Source organism: Suricata suricatta, chromosome 4 (assembly GCF_006229205.1).
Source record: "Suricata suricatta isolate VVHF042 chromosome 4, meerkat_22Aug2017_6uvM2_HiC, whole genome shotgun sequence".
In the NCBI taxonomy this organism is placed as follows: Eukaryota; Metazoa; Chordata; class Mammalia; order Carnivora; family Herpestidae; genus Suricata; species Suricata suricatta.
In genome coordinates, this window is record NC_043703.1 from 70778420 (window position 1) to 70794992 (window position 16573).

A 16573-nucleotide genomic window follows, 5' to 3' on the forward strand; every position below is an offset into this window, starting at 1 on the left:
TGACCTGAGCTGAAATCAATAGTTGGACGCCTAACGGACTGAGCTCCCCCAGGCAACCCATTCAGTCTTGTACAGGAAATGGCACTTTTTACTCTGATTTCTCCCATCTACCCTTATCTAATATATAATTATAATATAATATATTATAATGATATCTAATATATAATTACAGATTACAGAGGAGGAGAGTAGTGTGTGTAAAAGGCTGGGTTAGGAATGACAGAAGACACAAAGTTCAGGTGTGGGGGAGGGGTGGGAATGGGAGGAGGAATCCCAAACTGGTACATCTTGTTGAGACGCTGATTACTCGTTTGATTTACTTCTTTATTCAGTAAATCTTTATTTGACAGCTTTTATAATCATAGAGCTACAACGAAGTGCACAAGAAGCCTGACCCAGTGAAAATGAAACAAGCAGAGTCGATTAAGCACTAACACATAACAGGATCTGTGCGGTGTGCCTTATAGTGACACTGCCTTTAAATGTCACTCTCACAACAGCCTGCAAGATAGGGATCCCTGTCACCCTCCTCTCGTCAGATGAAGCCACAGGGATGAGTAATTCGATCAGAATCCCTCGCAGCTGGCAAGTGGCCAGGCCTGTTTTATTTGCTCATTCGCTGGGACAACTAGTATCTCGGCAGCACCCTGTGAAGCACTTTGTTTGGCTCGGTGACACTGTGGTAAAGAAGACCGGTTCGGCCCTCCCAGATTAGGTTGTAGTGGAGACGGCACTGCACACCGTGAGCAGCTCCGCCAAAGGAGCCCACCCCGTGGAGGTGGAGCAAGTGTCTAAAGAAAACTATAGCCAGATAAAGGCATGGAGGGTGAAGGGTTGCTCTGTATTGGTCACAGAAGACTTCTGAGGAGGTGACTTTTGAATTGAGGAAGTGAGCTGTGTGAACAGCAAGCACAGAGAAAGTGAACGAGCGTGGAGTGTTTGAGGAATGGCATGTGGCGGAGGGGAGTGAAGAGGTAGAGATGAAATCAGAGACGTCATCGTGTCTGGCCGCCCATGCCATGACAAAGATTCTTTTCCACTGTCAGGAGAGCCACTGGGGGATTTTGAGTAGAGGAGTGACATGAGGTGGTTGATGTGTGCTTTTAAAGATCACTCCAGGGGCGCCTGGGTGGCTCAATCAGTTAAGCATCAGACTTCAGCTTAGGTCATGATCTCATGGTTCGTGGGTTCAAGCCCTGCATCGGGCTCTGTGCTGACAGCTCAGAGCCTGGAGCCTGCTTCAGATTCTGTGTCTCCCTCTCTCTCTGCCCCTCCCCTTCTCACGCTGTCTCTCTCTCAAAAATAAATAAAACATTAAAAAAAAAAAGATCACTCTAGTTGCTATGTAAAGAACTATGTCTGAATCTAGATTGATTTGACTGCAGAGCTCTTGATCATTACAGAAAAGAAGTACAACTGAAGAATGATAATGGCCATAAGAGAAGGTGCAGCAACAGGAGGGATGGCATGTGTTTGGGCATTTCAAGCACATCCAAGATGGACTTGACTATGGACTGTGGCTGTAACTCTGGGGAGTGAGTGGAGATGATACTGAAGAGTGGGCTTGGTCTGCATCTGGGTGGGCTTACATAGCAGACACAGAAAGTGTGAACTTCCTCTAGCAGACAGAGGGCTAATAAACAAGTGAGAGCCATGCCACTAGAGTTTGGCAAGCTGCTCCCACTGTTAGGGTGTGTGATCTGCAAAGTGAGGTGGCGGCGTCACAGACTGAAGTGAAGAGAGAGAGAGAACAAGGTGCCAGGGTAGTTCTGGTGAGAACTGTTAGCCCTGTGCTTCCAGGGTCGTGATGGGACTGGAAAGAGGGAGAGGTCATGAGAAGCACTGGGTGTTGATGGGCATGTGTGAAGGGAAAGGCCAGAAACAAAGATGACTGAAGTTTTGAGCTTGGAGACTAGAATGTTTCCTGCTTACATGAAATTACTTGCATTAGATGAATTTATAAAAATAAACACATGGGGTGCCTGGGGGTTCAGTTGGTTAAGTGTCCGACTTCGGCTCAGGTCATGATCTCAACGGTTTGTGGGTTCAGGCTCTGTGCTGACAGCTCAGAGCCTGGAGCCTGCTTCAGATTCTGTGTCTCCCTCTCTCTCTGCCCCTCACCCACTCATGCTCTGTCTTGCTCTCTCTCTCTCTGTGTCTCAAAAATAAATATTTAAAATAAAATAAACACAGGCTCACTCTTAAAAAAATCATTAATTTCAGTATTTGATTTTTTTGTGGTTCATCAGTTGTTTTAGGGCACTTTCTAAATGTTACATGAATAAATCTATTTTTAAAAATGAGTTTATTGGGGAGAGAGAGGGATGCAAAACTTGAGAGACTATTGAATGCTGAGAATGAACTGAGGGTTGAAGGGGAAAGAGGAGGGGGGAAAAGAGGTGGTGGTGATGGTGGAGGGCACTTAAGGGGAAGAGCACTGGGTATTGTATGGAAAACAATTTGACAATAAAATATTATGGGAAAAAAAATTTAAAAAAAAATGAGTTTAGGGGCACCTGGGTGGCTCAGTCAGTTAAGCGACCAGCTTCCGCTCAGGTCATGATCTCACAGTTCGTGGGTTCGAGCCCCATATTGGGCTCTGTGCTGACAGCTCAGAGCCTGGAGCCTGCTTTGGATTCTGTACCTTCCTCTCTCTCTGACCCTCCCCTGCTTGTGCTGTCTCTCTCTGTCTCTCAAAATAAATAAAAAACATAAAAATAAATTTATTTAAATAAAATAAATAATTTTAAGTAAAATAAATGTATTTAAATAAAAATTATTTAAATAAAAAAAATAAAAATCAGTTTAGTAATCCCTATTATAAAAATGGTATGTACTCTTTATATAAGATTTGGAAAATACAGGGAGAGGTGGCAGACAGAAAGTGCTTTTAAACCACCCCAAATTCTTTCCATCAAACAACTAGTAATTGCAACCTCCTCCAGTCTGTGTGTGTACCCGGTCGTGTTGGTCCTCAGGGAAGCTGGGTTTACCTTACCCCTCAGTTCATGGCATGCTACCTACCATCTTTGTCAATGTAAAGCCTCTCTTTGGGTTTTATCTTATTTTTTTTTAATATGATTTATTTGGGGGGAGAGCACCTATGAGGGAGGGAGAGGGAGAGGGGGGACAGAGGATCTGAAGCGGCTCTGCACTGACTGGACGAGAGTAATGAGCCCGACTCTGGGCTGGAACTCACAAAACGGGAGATTATGACCTGAGCCAAAGTCAGACACTCAACTGAGCCACCCAGGGGCCCCTATCTTATTTTTCAGTAAGTAAAGAAATAGACTAGAAGAAACTTATTTGTGGAGACACGTGTGAAAAAAAGCAACTGAGTGCTTCCTAAATAAAGGTCTATCAAATATGACATTTACATGTGATATTCATTCCCCTTTAAGTAGACAGAAAGATCTGTCATGGGAAAGGGCACTGCTCTTGCTTCACAACAGTAGTCATGATCTCCATGCTAGCTGTTCAGAGAAGGAAGAGTAATCAGTATATGACCAGTCCCAGAAGTCTTGGGGTCTGTGGATCTTCTATACAAGACAGACACACTGCAGTACACAATTTTCTTTTTGCGAGTGAATGTCCCCACCACAGTACTTGAATATTATGACTGAGCTTTGACTCCTGTATCACTTCTTGATTTTTGCTTTGTGAACTGGAAGAAGATTCAGGCTGTATCAAAACCATGCCCCAGAGATTCCTTATTGGCGACATACTGGAAGAAAGCAAAGCATGCGCTGTGATATTTTCATGCATGTTGTCTATATCTCTATAAACACATCGTCTTCTTTTTGTTTCTTTGCAGGAGGTTCAGAAGAAAGTGTCTCTCTTTAATCTGCAGATGGACATAAGTGGGTTAATTCCTGGCCTGGTGTCCACGTTCCTACTTCTGTCTCACAGTGATCACCAGGGACGGAAGTTCCCGCTGATTTTGTCTTCCGTTGGTGCTCTTGCAACCAGCGTTTGGCTCTGTGTGCTCTCCTACTTCACTTTTCCATTCCAGCTTTTGATTGCGTCTGCCTTTATTGGTGCGCTGTGTGGCAATTATACCACATTTTTAGGGGCCTGTTTTGCCTACATAGTTGACCAATGTGTAGAACAGAAACAAAGAACAATTCGAATCGCTATAATTGACTTCATACTTGGACTTGTCACTGGATTAACAGGACTGTCTTCTGGCTATTTTATCAGAGAACTAGGTTTTGTGTGGTCCTTTTTCATTATTACTGTGGCTCTTGCTGTTAACTTGATTTACGTTTTATTTTTTCTTGGTGATTCGCTGAAAGAGTCGTCATCTCCGAACGTTTCCACATCGTGTAGTGAAAGCTTTAAAAACCTATTTTACCGAACTTACATGCTTTTTAAAAATGCTTCCAGTAGGCGGCGGTATTTTCTGTGTTTGTTACTTTTTACAATGATCACTTATTTTTTCGTGATAATTGGCGTTTCCCCCATTTTTATCCTTTATGAATTGGATTCACCACTGTGCTGGAATGAAGTCTTTATAGGTTATGGATCAGCACTGGGTAGCATCACCTTTTTCAGTAGTTTCCTAGGAATATGGCTTTTTTCTTACTGTATGGAAGACATCCACATGGCCTTCATTGGAATCTTTACCACCATGGCAGGGATGGCCATGACCGCTTTTGCCCGAACAACGTTAATGATGTTTTTAGGTAAGGTACGAAAGGTGGCCTTAGGACAAACCATGTATTTGATGTTTATATGAAATGAAGTTAGTCTGCTGGGTGAGAAACTTTCAGTACAACATTCTCTATTTAACACATTCTAGTTCAATTAGGCACTTTGTTAAAAGCTAGTTTGCCAGAGAGGGAAAGCCTGTTTGGTTTAAAAAAAAAACAACACAAAACACTGATTAACCTCAAGTTTCTAAATTTACAGACTTGCCAAAAAATTGTTTTGAGAAACATTCTTCTTGTGAGTCAATCCTTCAATAGATCTTTTTGCCAACTTGAATGTTTCTTAAACTGCTTCTAAGAAGGCGACTTTCCATAAAACTTTTTAAAATTATTTTGTAGTATTTTAAAGTAATCTCCACATCCAACATGGGGCTCACTCACAACCCCAAGATCAAGAGTCACATGTTCCACTGACTGAGCCACCCAGGCACCCCATAAAAGTTAAAGATCATTATATAAAATAAACTCAGAAGAGTTATAAAATTCACATTTGTTGACCATATTCAAGAAGAAAATTCTTTAAGACAGAATTTTGCAAAATGGTCATTTCATCGATTGGCTTTTGATAAATCATATTTTGGCAAACTGGACCACTTCCTTAACTACCTACCCCACTGCAGGGCCTGAGTGAGATGCCGCACTTGAAAGAGCCCAGGGAACCTTAGGAAATGTCTGGTTTCATCTATTTCTACAAAGCCACTGCCAACCTCTTGGTACCATGCAGAGAAGCAGGGTGACCCGAGAGAATCAGGTCTAATGTCCGGCACCAGGTGATCTGGAACACATTACTTAACCACCCAGGGCCCTCATTTATTCATTTGTAAAATGGGCACAGTAGTACCTAATTCAGAGGGTTACAAGCATATTAGAAGAGATCACTGTAAAGCACTTAGCACAATGCCTCGTATAAAGGTCAGTTCTCCCTCCCAGTTAGAGTAGCCAAGGCCAAGTAAATTGATACATGTGAGAACACCATGAAAACTTTAATGTCAGCTGCAAAAATAATCTATGACTGTTTTGTCATAGAACTAGAAACGCTACTCTTAGGGGTTAAGAGGAGAGGCGATCTGTGTTCATAAAATGATTCAGCACAAAGATGAATGGCAGAAAAATAAAGGACTAATTTCTCAATAAGTGAATCAATACAATAAAAGTATGCTAACACTAAGAACGTCAAGTCTAAGAGGGCAAAAACAGAAAACACATGAAGAAAGCTAAGTCACAACTTGCTGAACAAGAGGTTACTATAATAATCAGGGAAAAAGCACATTAATTCCAATAGCATTTCAATCCCATGGACCTAAAACCTCCATAAACTCTTGTTCTTAGTCCTGGAATAAGAGGGTAAAATAACCTTTCAGTGACTCATCTATAGTGTATGTTAAGTCATGAGACAGAAACCTACAATTAACTAATTCAGTCCTTAGACGCAATGAGGTAGGATGCTTACAGAAAAGGACATAGTTAGGAAGAACGTATTTCACATTTAAAATTGGCCGTTCGTTTTCTGACTTGGCCAGTGATTTCCCACCATTTTTCTTACAGTCAGGCTGCCATTCCTTTTCACGATTGTGCCGCTCTCTGTTCTACGGTCCATGATATCAAAAGTGGTTCGTTCAACTGAACAAGGTGAGTTTAATTTACTTAAGGAATATAATGAATTTACAATCTGCATTGACTCAGATTGATGGACAACCAATGTTTGATTATTCAGAATACTCTACAACCCTTTTTCTGTTCAGAACGCCTTTTGAATTAAGTGGTAAGTAAGTTCTGTGATGGGTAAGGCTTATGTTCAGGCAGCGGTGCCCTGCTCAGGGACCCCTGCTTTAAAAGGCTTGCCCTAGCCAGGCCTTGCCCCAAGAGGAGAGGAGAGAGGAGTGCTTAGGGCCAGGCAAATGACCATGGCGAGCCCACAACACCTCCCCCTTCTAGACACACTCTGGGTGTCTGGGTCCCCCATAACTCCCAGCCACACAGCTCTGGGTTCATGTCTGTGAGGGCCTGGATGGTCCTCTTCTTCAGACCCTTTCTCCTGAGGGTGAACGGTGCCCCAGTGTGCTCCCCTCTAGACCAAAGGGGTAGCCAGGCCGTCACTCTTCCTAGAACTAGCCCAACCTTGGCATTGCAGAGTGGGGTGTGTACCGCCATGTGTAAATGATCCTTCCTGAGCAGGACGGAGCAAGAGATAGAACACAACATGGGTAGGTTGCACCCTGTAGCTGGGGACTGAGGGCTACGAGCTAGCTAGCTCTGCCAGTGCTGCCCTGCTCCTACATAGAACTCTAAGGAGTCTGAGCATTCCAAGTTTGTGTCTGACCTTCCAAATCATCATGAAGGAATATAAGGTATATTTCCCAGAGCAGGGAGTCGGAACCTGGCTTAGTTAGCAGTTTGTCCATTAGAGCTGTAACTTACAAATATATTGTTTCAGCTTCTAATTGTATTCTTACACTGGACCCCACAAATGTTAGAGCTGGGCCTGAATTGGAGTCCTGGCCAAAACCACTCATTTGGTTCAATAGTGACTTTAATGAAGTGTAACCAGTATGGTGGAGTGGACAGTGAGGAAGGCACCCAGAGAAGGTGGCCCACACAGGGAGCAGAGACAAGACAGCACAACCTTTCTCTCCACCTTCATCTCATCGACCAAGTACAACAGAAAGTCAGACAAGTAAGGAAATCCAAGTCATATGATCAGAGGAAATCTATCAGCCTCCTAAGCACAGAGCAGGACTCAGGAGATCAAACAGTTGAAGTGGGAGGGCAGAGAATAACTAATACAAAAGGACAAAAAAGGTAAATTTCTAGTTAGAACTGGTTACTAGTTAGATATTAGGTGGATCTGTACCAAGTGAATATTTTTAGATTTTGGAGCTTTCTTTTGTTTCATGTCTTAGCCTGGTGCACATATTGTTGACGGACCATTCATACTTAGGCTAGTATGTACGGCAGTTTGGTCAACACTGGGGAAGACTGCTAATTCAGTACATTTAAAAATATATTTCCTGATTCTCTTCTACCCATAAGATGTCACTGTTTATGCACACAGCTGTTTATAAACTATGTAATGATGATTGACTGGAAAACCATGTAGGAATATAAAAATGTGTAAGTGTAGTAACGTAAAAATAGACCTGCTTCCTTGCATTACATAATGATTTCTTTGATATGACACCAAAAGCACAAAAACAAAAGAAAAATAGATGAATTAGACTTTATCCAAATTAAGAGCTTTTGTGCTTTCAAAGGACATCATCCAGAGAGTGAAAAGCCAAACTATAAAATGTGAGGATACATTAGTAAATCATATGTCTAACAAGGAACTTGGGAGGTGAGGAGGAGGGGAATGGGTGAAATAGGTAAGGAGGATTAAGAATACACCTACCTGGACGGGCCCTGAGTAGTATATGGAACTACGAGATCACTGTATTGTACACCTGGGACTAATATAGCGCCGTATGTTAACCACACCGGAATCAAAAAAAGGAAAGACAACCCAACTATATAGGCAACAGATTTGAACAGACATCTCTCCAAAAAGGTGTACAAATGGCCAATAAGCACCTGAAGAAATGCTCAACATCATTAGCCTTCAGGGAAATGCAAATCAAAACCACAATGAGACGCACTGGCTCAAATAAAAAAGAGAGACTATAATGAGAGTTGGTGAGGACATGGAAAACCTGGAACTTCCTACACGCTGGTGGGAACATAAAATAATGCACCTGTTTTGCAAAAACCGTATGGTAGCTCCTCAGAAAGTTAAATAAAATGCCCTCAGGACTCAGCAATTCCATTCCTAGAAATAAAATGGAATTGACATCCCAACATACACCCACATAAAATCCTGCACACAAATAAATGTTCACAGCAGCATTATTTATAGTAGACAAAAAGTATAGACCAATGTAAACGTCCGCGAACAAATGAGCGGATAGACGCGACGTGGTATATAAGCCCAATGGAATATTATTTGGCAATAAAAATAAAGTACTGATGATACCTGCTACACCATGGATGAGCGTTGAAATCATACGCAAAATGAAGAAGCCAGACAAAAAAGGTCACATATTGTCATATAAACATGATTCCATTTACGTGAAACCTTCAGGAAAGGCAAACCCATCGAGACAGAAATCAGGTCCGTGCTGTCCAGGGCTGGGGAGGAAAGGAGTGATTGCTAATGGGTACCTCAATAAAGCTGTTCAGGGGAAAAAGAAAAATCTACCTGCTTCACAAGTTGGAGCTGAAATAGACTTGTCAGAGTGTTTGGGTTACTTTTGTTGATATTTGGTAGTGTATTTACAAAGGCTATTTAAAATTAGTCACTCCATACTGGTCAATATAGTGACATTTTAAAATGCTTTGTTTTTTGGAATTTCACTCTGAATCGTGGTAACTTCGTAAATTGTGATTTCATTGTTCTAGGATAATATAATTACTATGTTCTTAACTGGAGGCTAAGAAATCCTTTGGTGAGGTCAGAATTTCATACTGAATATATTCTGGTCCTGCACTACTTGTTTAAAAATGGGATATTTTTGTACAAATGTGATGAGCTTTTAAGCAGTCAGACGAGAAGGGAAGTGGCATAGAGGTTTTCACGGGTCTCTCAGCATCCCCATCGTCTTGAATGAGAAAGGAGAGAAAACTGGATCCAGGGGATTATTCTGGAATCTCTGTGCTCCATTCAGCTGTGAAACTCACTAAAGCCACCATGGGGCCACCTCTTGCCTTGTCACTACCTGCGCACTCCTTGTGATTACCTGGAACACCATAAAAACAGACTTGACTTTCGAAATCTCCTGGATTAAGAAAAGGTAGAGAAACTAAACCATTGGCTGATTATCTAACCCCCTTTATCTCCGGTACTATGAAACAAGCTGAACTGCCCGGGAAGGTGAAGCAACAAGCGAGCCCTACTTTGTAACAGTATGGCTGTTTGTGCCAGACAGAGGTGCCACCTGACCAACTTCTGGGCAAGAATCGAGTTCCGCCATTGCATAATAGGATCGGAACTATCCGGTCTGTCCTCCATGGCACTGTGCCTGGCTGTAGCAAGGGATCAGAAATATAAGACGATAATAGTGTAGACAGGTAGGAGAACATCTTCCTAACTAAACTGACTTCATGTTTTATCATAAATCATGGAGGCCACAGGTCTGTGTACTACTTGCTGATTGATAACTGGGATCCTGGACGAAGCTTATATTCATTCATTTGACAAACACGGATCAAACATCTACCATGTGCCAAGGACAGATAGGCCCTGGGACACAGCAGTAGACAGAGCAGATGTGCACTTGGCACAAACAGAGCTTTCGTTTTAGTCAAAAGAAGACACATACGTGAAAACACAATATTTCTCAGAGATATGTTTGTTTTATGAACTTGTGACTTGTTGTTCAGCGAAGAATTAGAAGCAACATATGGGTAAAAAGTTTAAGTAGATAAAAATCCATACACCACACAGTCTACAAGACCAAGACCTTAAAACGTAGACAGTGTAAGTCATAATCTAGTTATGAAAGGTGACCCTCATGCTTGCCTTTTCCTTCTTATCAGTCTAGTCAAATATAATTATTTACATGATTTGCATTGTTTGTAGGGAAAATGCATCACAATTTATCATGGGAAAGTAAACATGGCAGAGCAGGGAACAAGCGCAATGGCTTACTGGTAGAGTCTGCCAAAACCACATAGGAGCCTCTACTGGGGACATCAGGAAGAGTGGAAAACCAGGCCAGAGTTTTTTATCTGGTGATGCAAAATTTGACAAAGAGGAAGACATGTACGTACATCAAGATGACCCGCCTGTCTTTTAGAGGTCTAACTGCTCAGTCAATGTGGTCTTGGATTGCAGGCAGAACTAAAAGTCGGTAGAACTTGTGACCCCTTTTCTCAGATTATGTATGTGGACTGACCCCACAGCCACTTCACGCTGCTTGAACAACCCTGGTGTGCGGCAAGTGCGCTGGGCAGCGGCGGCATCCCCACTCACTTAGTCTTGTGAGCCACCTCAAGGTGGAGGCTGTTTCAAGCAGGGAAAAGAATCACATAACATCAAACCATGGCATAACTAGAGCAGAGAGAGTTACTTGAGGAGTCACAGAAAAGAACCTTGTGGCTCCTGAATCTGTTGGCACTTTGGAGGGAGGGATCTAATGCACGCTGCCGAAAGTACATGCCATCATCTGTCTGCAGCTGTCACCTTTGCCAGATCCGAGAAGCAGACGAAAACGATTGCTTTAACTCAAAAAGTCCCTGGTGTGGGACCTCTACTGGTGGGGGCCACCTGCACATAGGAGGCGTGCCACAGATGTCCCCAGCTGGGGACTGAGAGTGGGAAATATGCATGAACATCAGGGCTACGTCGTTGTGGCTATACCTGTGGCAGCTCAGGGACAGGAGACTGGATTTCAAATGCGTCAGCTGCTGCTGCCTTTTACCATTGCCCTACTGACATCGGAAATATTGTGTTGTCACCTTCCCTAATGTCAAGTCCAAGAAGAAAGCTCGTGACCCCAGTTTCTTCTTCACCTGCAAAAATGGGATAGTGACTTTTCGGGGATTTTGAGGAAATAGCTTTCATTCAGCCAGCAGTGCCCCGTGTCTGCCATTTTCAATGAGTAGTTTTTCTCTCTTTGTTCTGTTTATTGTTTTGTTACTCAGCCATTTCTTGTTTTCCTTCCACACCCTGACCCCGAACAGGTACCCTGTTTGCTTGCATTGCTTTCTTAGAAACACTTGGAGGAGTCACTGCAGTTTCTACTTTTAATGGAATTTATTCTGCCACTGTTGCTTGGTACCCAGGCTTCACCTTTCTGCTGTCTGCTGTGCTGTTACTAATTCCAGCCGTCAGTCTATGGTAGGTAATTATTTTTAACCATTTGATCAGAGGATAGCTGGATTCAATGAATTCCCTAACCTCACCAGTAAAATTACATAGAGCTGTTAAAGTTGCTTTAAAAAAAAAATTCAACTGGGTAAGTTTTAAACATCTAATTGGCTCTGCTAGCTGCTTCACGACCCAGGCAGCCTCCCATCTGACGAGCAGAGCGGGGCCCGGAGCTCGAGGAACTGTGCTAGCTGGAAGGTATGCATAGGGAGGGCTGGATGTGACATCATCAGCAGAGGAGAAGAAACAATTATTTCAGGCAGAGTCACTGTCCCTTAGGGAGAAGGGCAGGGGTCTTATTAGGTGGATGACCTCATCTTCCTTTGGGAGGTGGAGAGGGCCCAGGGGCAGGCTCACGGTGCTGCAGAAAACTCCTGGCCGACGGCAAAGACTAGCCTACAGGGAGCCTGGACCTGCAATCGAGTTACATATTAAGTCCAGGTTTGATGAGCTGGCCTAATGGACACCATGTGGGGCCTGTGGCTTTCTTTTGAAGAAAGTTTTGCTCCAGAATGTACTTTTCTCAGTAACTTTTAGACATGAGGACATCTATCAATAATGTTGGAGACTTAAGAAGAAAGAGACAATGACAAGGCTGATCAGAACTAGGAGAAAGAAAGATTGGGTCAGACTCTGAATAGCCAATCTCTGTCTCTTTAAATATGAGCTGATTAAATTAGCATTCAAGAATATGTGTGTGTGTGTGTGTGTGTGTGTATATTCATATTCAACAGTGATTTCCAAGAGTATAATATCACCTTCAGGGGTCAAAGATTACTATAAGAAGATAGACTTTTAAAAATTTTTAACATTTATTCATTTCTGAGAGAGAGCGAGCGAGTGGGGGAGGGGCAGAGAGAGAGGGAGACACAGAATCCGAAGCAGCTTCCTGGCTCTGAGCTGTCAGCACAGAGCCTGACAGGGGGCTCGAACCCACGAACCGTGAGATCATGACCTGAGCTTAAGTTGGATACTTAACCAACTAAGCCATCAAGGCGCCCTGATGATAGACTTTAATATGGAGTCTTGAGCTGATGACAAGAGCAAATAGTGTGCACTGAATATCAAGAATTCTTTTTCAAGAGTGTTGACTTAATTAATGACACCCTTGTTTAATGTAAATATCTGAATAAATACAAAGTACCAAGTTCTATTTATGAATAGTACATAGAATGATACACATAAGAAATATTTATTTCTCCCTCTGCCTTTAACAAAAAGTGTAATCTACCTAGGTAAGTGGTTGCCAAAATGCCCAAGCAAAGAGAGTGAACGCATTCTATGAGGCCAATACACTGAGCTCAGAGCGCATTGCCCTTTCTGTGCTGGGCTTTGCGCATGCCTCATGGCTGAGAGCACAGTGCCGTCACAGGGGTCAGTAAAAGGTGGGGCACAGTGCATCTCTGCCTTCTTCTGAGCACTGGTGGGTGGGGGGAAGGGAGTCATAAGGGAGGGGAAAGTACCTATGTGCACAGGCCTTACCCATTCTACTAAGACTGAGACCTCCTTGAAGGGCTGCCCTACGTCTTTTTCATAGTAGGACCTCATTACATATTGTCTCTACTGAATTTTCATCCCTAGATCTGTGTAAGACAAAGTACAGTAGTATTACAGTTTCTCAGTAATTCTGATGAAAAGTTATTTTTACTAGATATCTTTTTAAAGAGAGACTCCACCTGCTGAACTAGCAAAATTAAAAATACAGGCTGTGCTAGATAGTAAATGATGAGATAATCTTATATATTGTTGGCAGGAGTGTTACTTGGCACTATCATTTTTGGAAAGCAATTCATAAACATGTATCAAAAACTTTTTTAAGTATTTAACCCAGTGATTCCTTTTAGAAGCATATCCAAAGGAAATGATCAGTAATATCAAAAATTTATATATAGTTGACTCTGAACAGCACAGATCTGAACTGCACGGATTCACTTACATGCAGATTTTTTTTCTACATACACAGTACTATAATGTATTTTGTCTTATGATTTTAATACCATTTTCTTTTCTCTAGCTTTATTATAAAAATACAACATATAGGGGCACCTGGGTGGCTCAGTCAGTTAAGCATCTGACTTTGGCTCAGGTCATGATCTCACAGTTCATGGGTTCAAGCCCCACATCGGGCTCTGTGCTGACAGCTCAGAGCCTGGAGCCTGCTTCAGATTCTGTGTGTGTGTGTGTCTCTCTCAAAAATAAATAAACATTAAAAAAATTTTTTAATATAACATATAACACATATAACATGCCAAATATGTGTTAAGAGGCTTTTATGTTACTGGCAAAGCTTCTGGTCAGTTAGACTATTAGTAGGTAGTTTTTAGGGAGTCAAAAGTTATATGCACATTTCCAGCTGCATGGGGTATTGTTCAAAGGTCAACTGGTATAAAGTTCATTAAGACAAAAAAAATGTTTTAAATGACCAAAAGAGAATGATAAAATAAATGACAGATGGTGCATCCATATCATGAAAAATAAAAAGAATTAAGAGGTAGAAATGGATAATTTTCATTTTATTTTTCATTTATTCAAACATATCTGTTAATGAACACATATGCGGCTAGATAAAAGATAGTCATCCTTTAAATAATGCTTCTAATGTAAATTTAGATGGTCTCCTGAGATTTTTTTAACCCTATACTCTTCAGTATTATAAAAAATAAAATTACATGCTTATTTTTTATTGTTTTTTAAAGTTTATGTATTTGAGGGGCACCTAGGTGGCTCAGTTGGTTAAGCAGTCAACTTCGGCTCAAGTCATGATCTCACAGTTCGTGGGTTTGAGCCCTGCGTCAGGCACTGTGCTAACAGCTCAGAGCCTGGAGCCTGCTTCGGATTCTGTGTCTCCCTCTCTATCTTCCCCTCCCCCACTTTTGCTCTGTCTCTCTCTCTCAAAAATAAACAAACATTAAAAAAAATTTTTTTAAGTTTATTTATTTGAGAGAGGCAGAGACAGTGCAAGTTGGGGGAGAGGCAGAGAAAGAGAACCCCAAGCAGGCTCTGAGCTGTCAGCACAGAGCCCAATGTAGGGCTTGAATCACAAACCATGAGATCATGACCTGAGCCAAAACCAAGATTCAGACACTTAACTGAGCTTCCCAAGTGCCCCCAAAATACACACTTTTTAAATTCCAAATGTCTTCTTGTCCCAGCTTCAGTTTTAGGTATTGAACTTGAACTTCAGCCCTACCTACGGTTATAACTACTTTTTGTGAACTACAGAGTAGACATTTTAGGGATCTGGAAGAGAAAAGAACTGTAGATGTTTCATTATTTTCAGGATTCTATGCCCAGCATGTCAGCTGGACTCAAAATGCTGGTATGTTCCTTCCGTGTATAAATTGCACAATTTATTGGAAGCCATATAACCAGGGGAAAGTTGGAATGTAGATTATTTATTTATGCATTGCTGTAATCACAATTTCAAAATGTCTTGTTTGCTTCTGCAGCATTGTCAAGTGCACCAGCTGGAACGAGGGAGGCTATGCACTTCTTTCACAAGAGGAATCCAGTGAAGACACTTCAGACAGATGATTATGATTTAAAAAAAAATAACTGGACACACACAGTATGTACTCTGACTTCTGAGGAACGTAAACTAGTTCCATAAGCAATACTTCACGAATAAATCAATGCTACATGCCCTCTCTTCTAAATTGAACAGTGAGAGAAATGCTCCTGGCTCCGGATCCTTAGAGTACCATGCACTTTGAGCACTTTATGAATATTATGCAATGGATTTCCATAGATAGAACAAATCTCAAAACACCTCCCACTTCTGGATTTAGGAAAGAAACAGAAACTTCATGGTATAAAGGGATGAAGAAACTTGACACAATCAAAGCAATGATCTCCCTGACGTACTCCAGCCTCTCACCCTGGGACCAACGCGAACTCTACACCTCAGTTTCTTCATCTGAGAGGTTTCTGACCTCTCAAAGATTTTGAAGGTATAACTGTTCAAAATTATGATGAATCATTCTCTGATAGAAAAATGATTGATAGAGCTTCAAATATATCTAGTACAATCATACCTCTGCTTAGATAATGCTTTGTTTCACGAGCCATCAAGGTCTATTGACCGTGAAAGTTTCTATAGATGCAAAAACCTTAAAATAGAAGCACTTTAGAGGATACATTATTTTCCTAATATGTTTCCTAATGTTTTATCAGTGACAAGCATGGTAATATTTATATAGATAACACAGGGGGGACTTGAAAAAATATTATAAGTAACATTGCTTATAAAGAAATGTAAGCAGCCAATCATAAAGTAATGCTATGGAGCCAATATTCATTCCTTATTTTTATCAAGGAATATCCATTTCTTACTGCCTTAAACTTATCCTGAGCCCCACTCTGGTCCCTGAAAACACATTCTATCAAGCCTCCTATCTTTTTATACACTTTCCATTCGCCCTTCCTCTCTTGGGACATTGGAACTTTCAAGTGTCAGCCAAACCTCTGCTTCCTGTGTGGCCTTCTTGACCTTTCTTCCCCCTTCCTATACTCCCCCCACCTCTGCAGGGCCCTCACAGCACCGTGTGCATACCTGCATCCTAGCATTTTCCATGGTCTCATTAACAGTTGTTTTCCTTACTTGACCATGAGCACCTTGAGGACAGAGAGTGTCTGATTCCTCATTGTAGCCTCAATAAATGTTTGTTGAACTAACTACGAAATTTCGTTTTTCCTATAATTTAAAGCTACATCTTTAAGTAGACGCTGATATCATGCCACAGTCATTAAGCCAGCCTTGCAAATCAATTTAAAAAAATATGCTAGTGCTTTTTAAATTGGTTTATGGTATTTTCACTGGTCCTTCAATATCTCTGAATTTTTTTCATTTTTTTTAATGTTTATTTATTATTGAGAGAGAGAGAGAGACAGACAGCAGGGGAGGGCAGGGAGAGAGGGAGACAGAATCCAAAGCAGGCTCGGGCTCTGTGCTGACAGCTCAGAG

The 16573-nt window shown here is 41.6% G+C and overlaps 1 protein-coding gene across 4 annotated transcripts in view; it reads left to right on the forward strand.

Annotated features, from left to right (window-relative positions):
• SLC46A3 (solute carrier family 46 member 3) overlaps nucleotides 1-16285 on the forward strand; it is a 19128-nt gene extending 2843 nt beyond the window's left edge. The window contains exons 3-7 of one of the 4 annotated variants that reach the window (XM_029936902.1): nucleotides 3815-4685; nucleotides 6255-6338; nucleotides 11424-11580; nucleotides 15060-15178; nucleotides 15399-16285. In XM_029936902.1, coding sequence (XP_029792762.1) covers nucleotides 3815-4685; nucleotides 6255-6338; nucleotides 11424-11580; nucleotides 15060-15144 — 1197 coding nt within the window. In that variant the 3' untranslated portion in view covers nucleotides 15145-15178; nucleotides 15399-16285. The other 3 variants (XR_003907713.1, XM_029936901.1, XM_029936903.1) reach the window with 3 other exon arrangements.
• The last annotated feature ends 288 nt before the right edge of the window (nucleotides 16286-16573 follow it).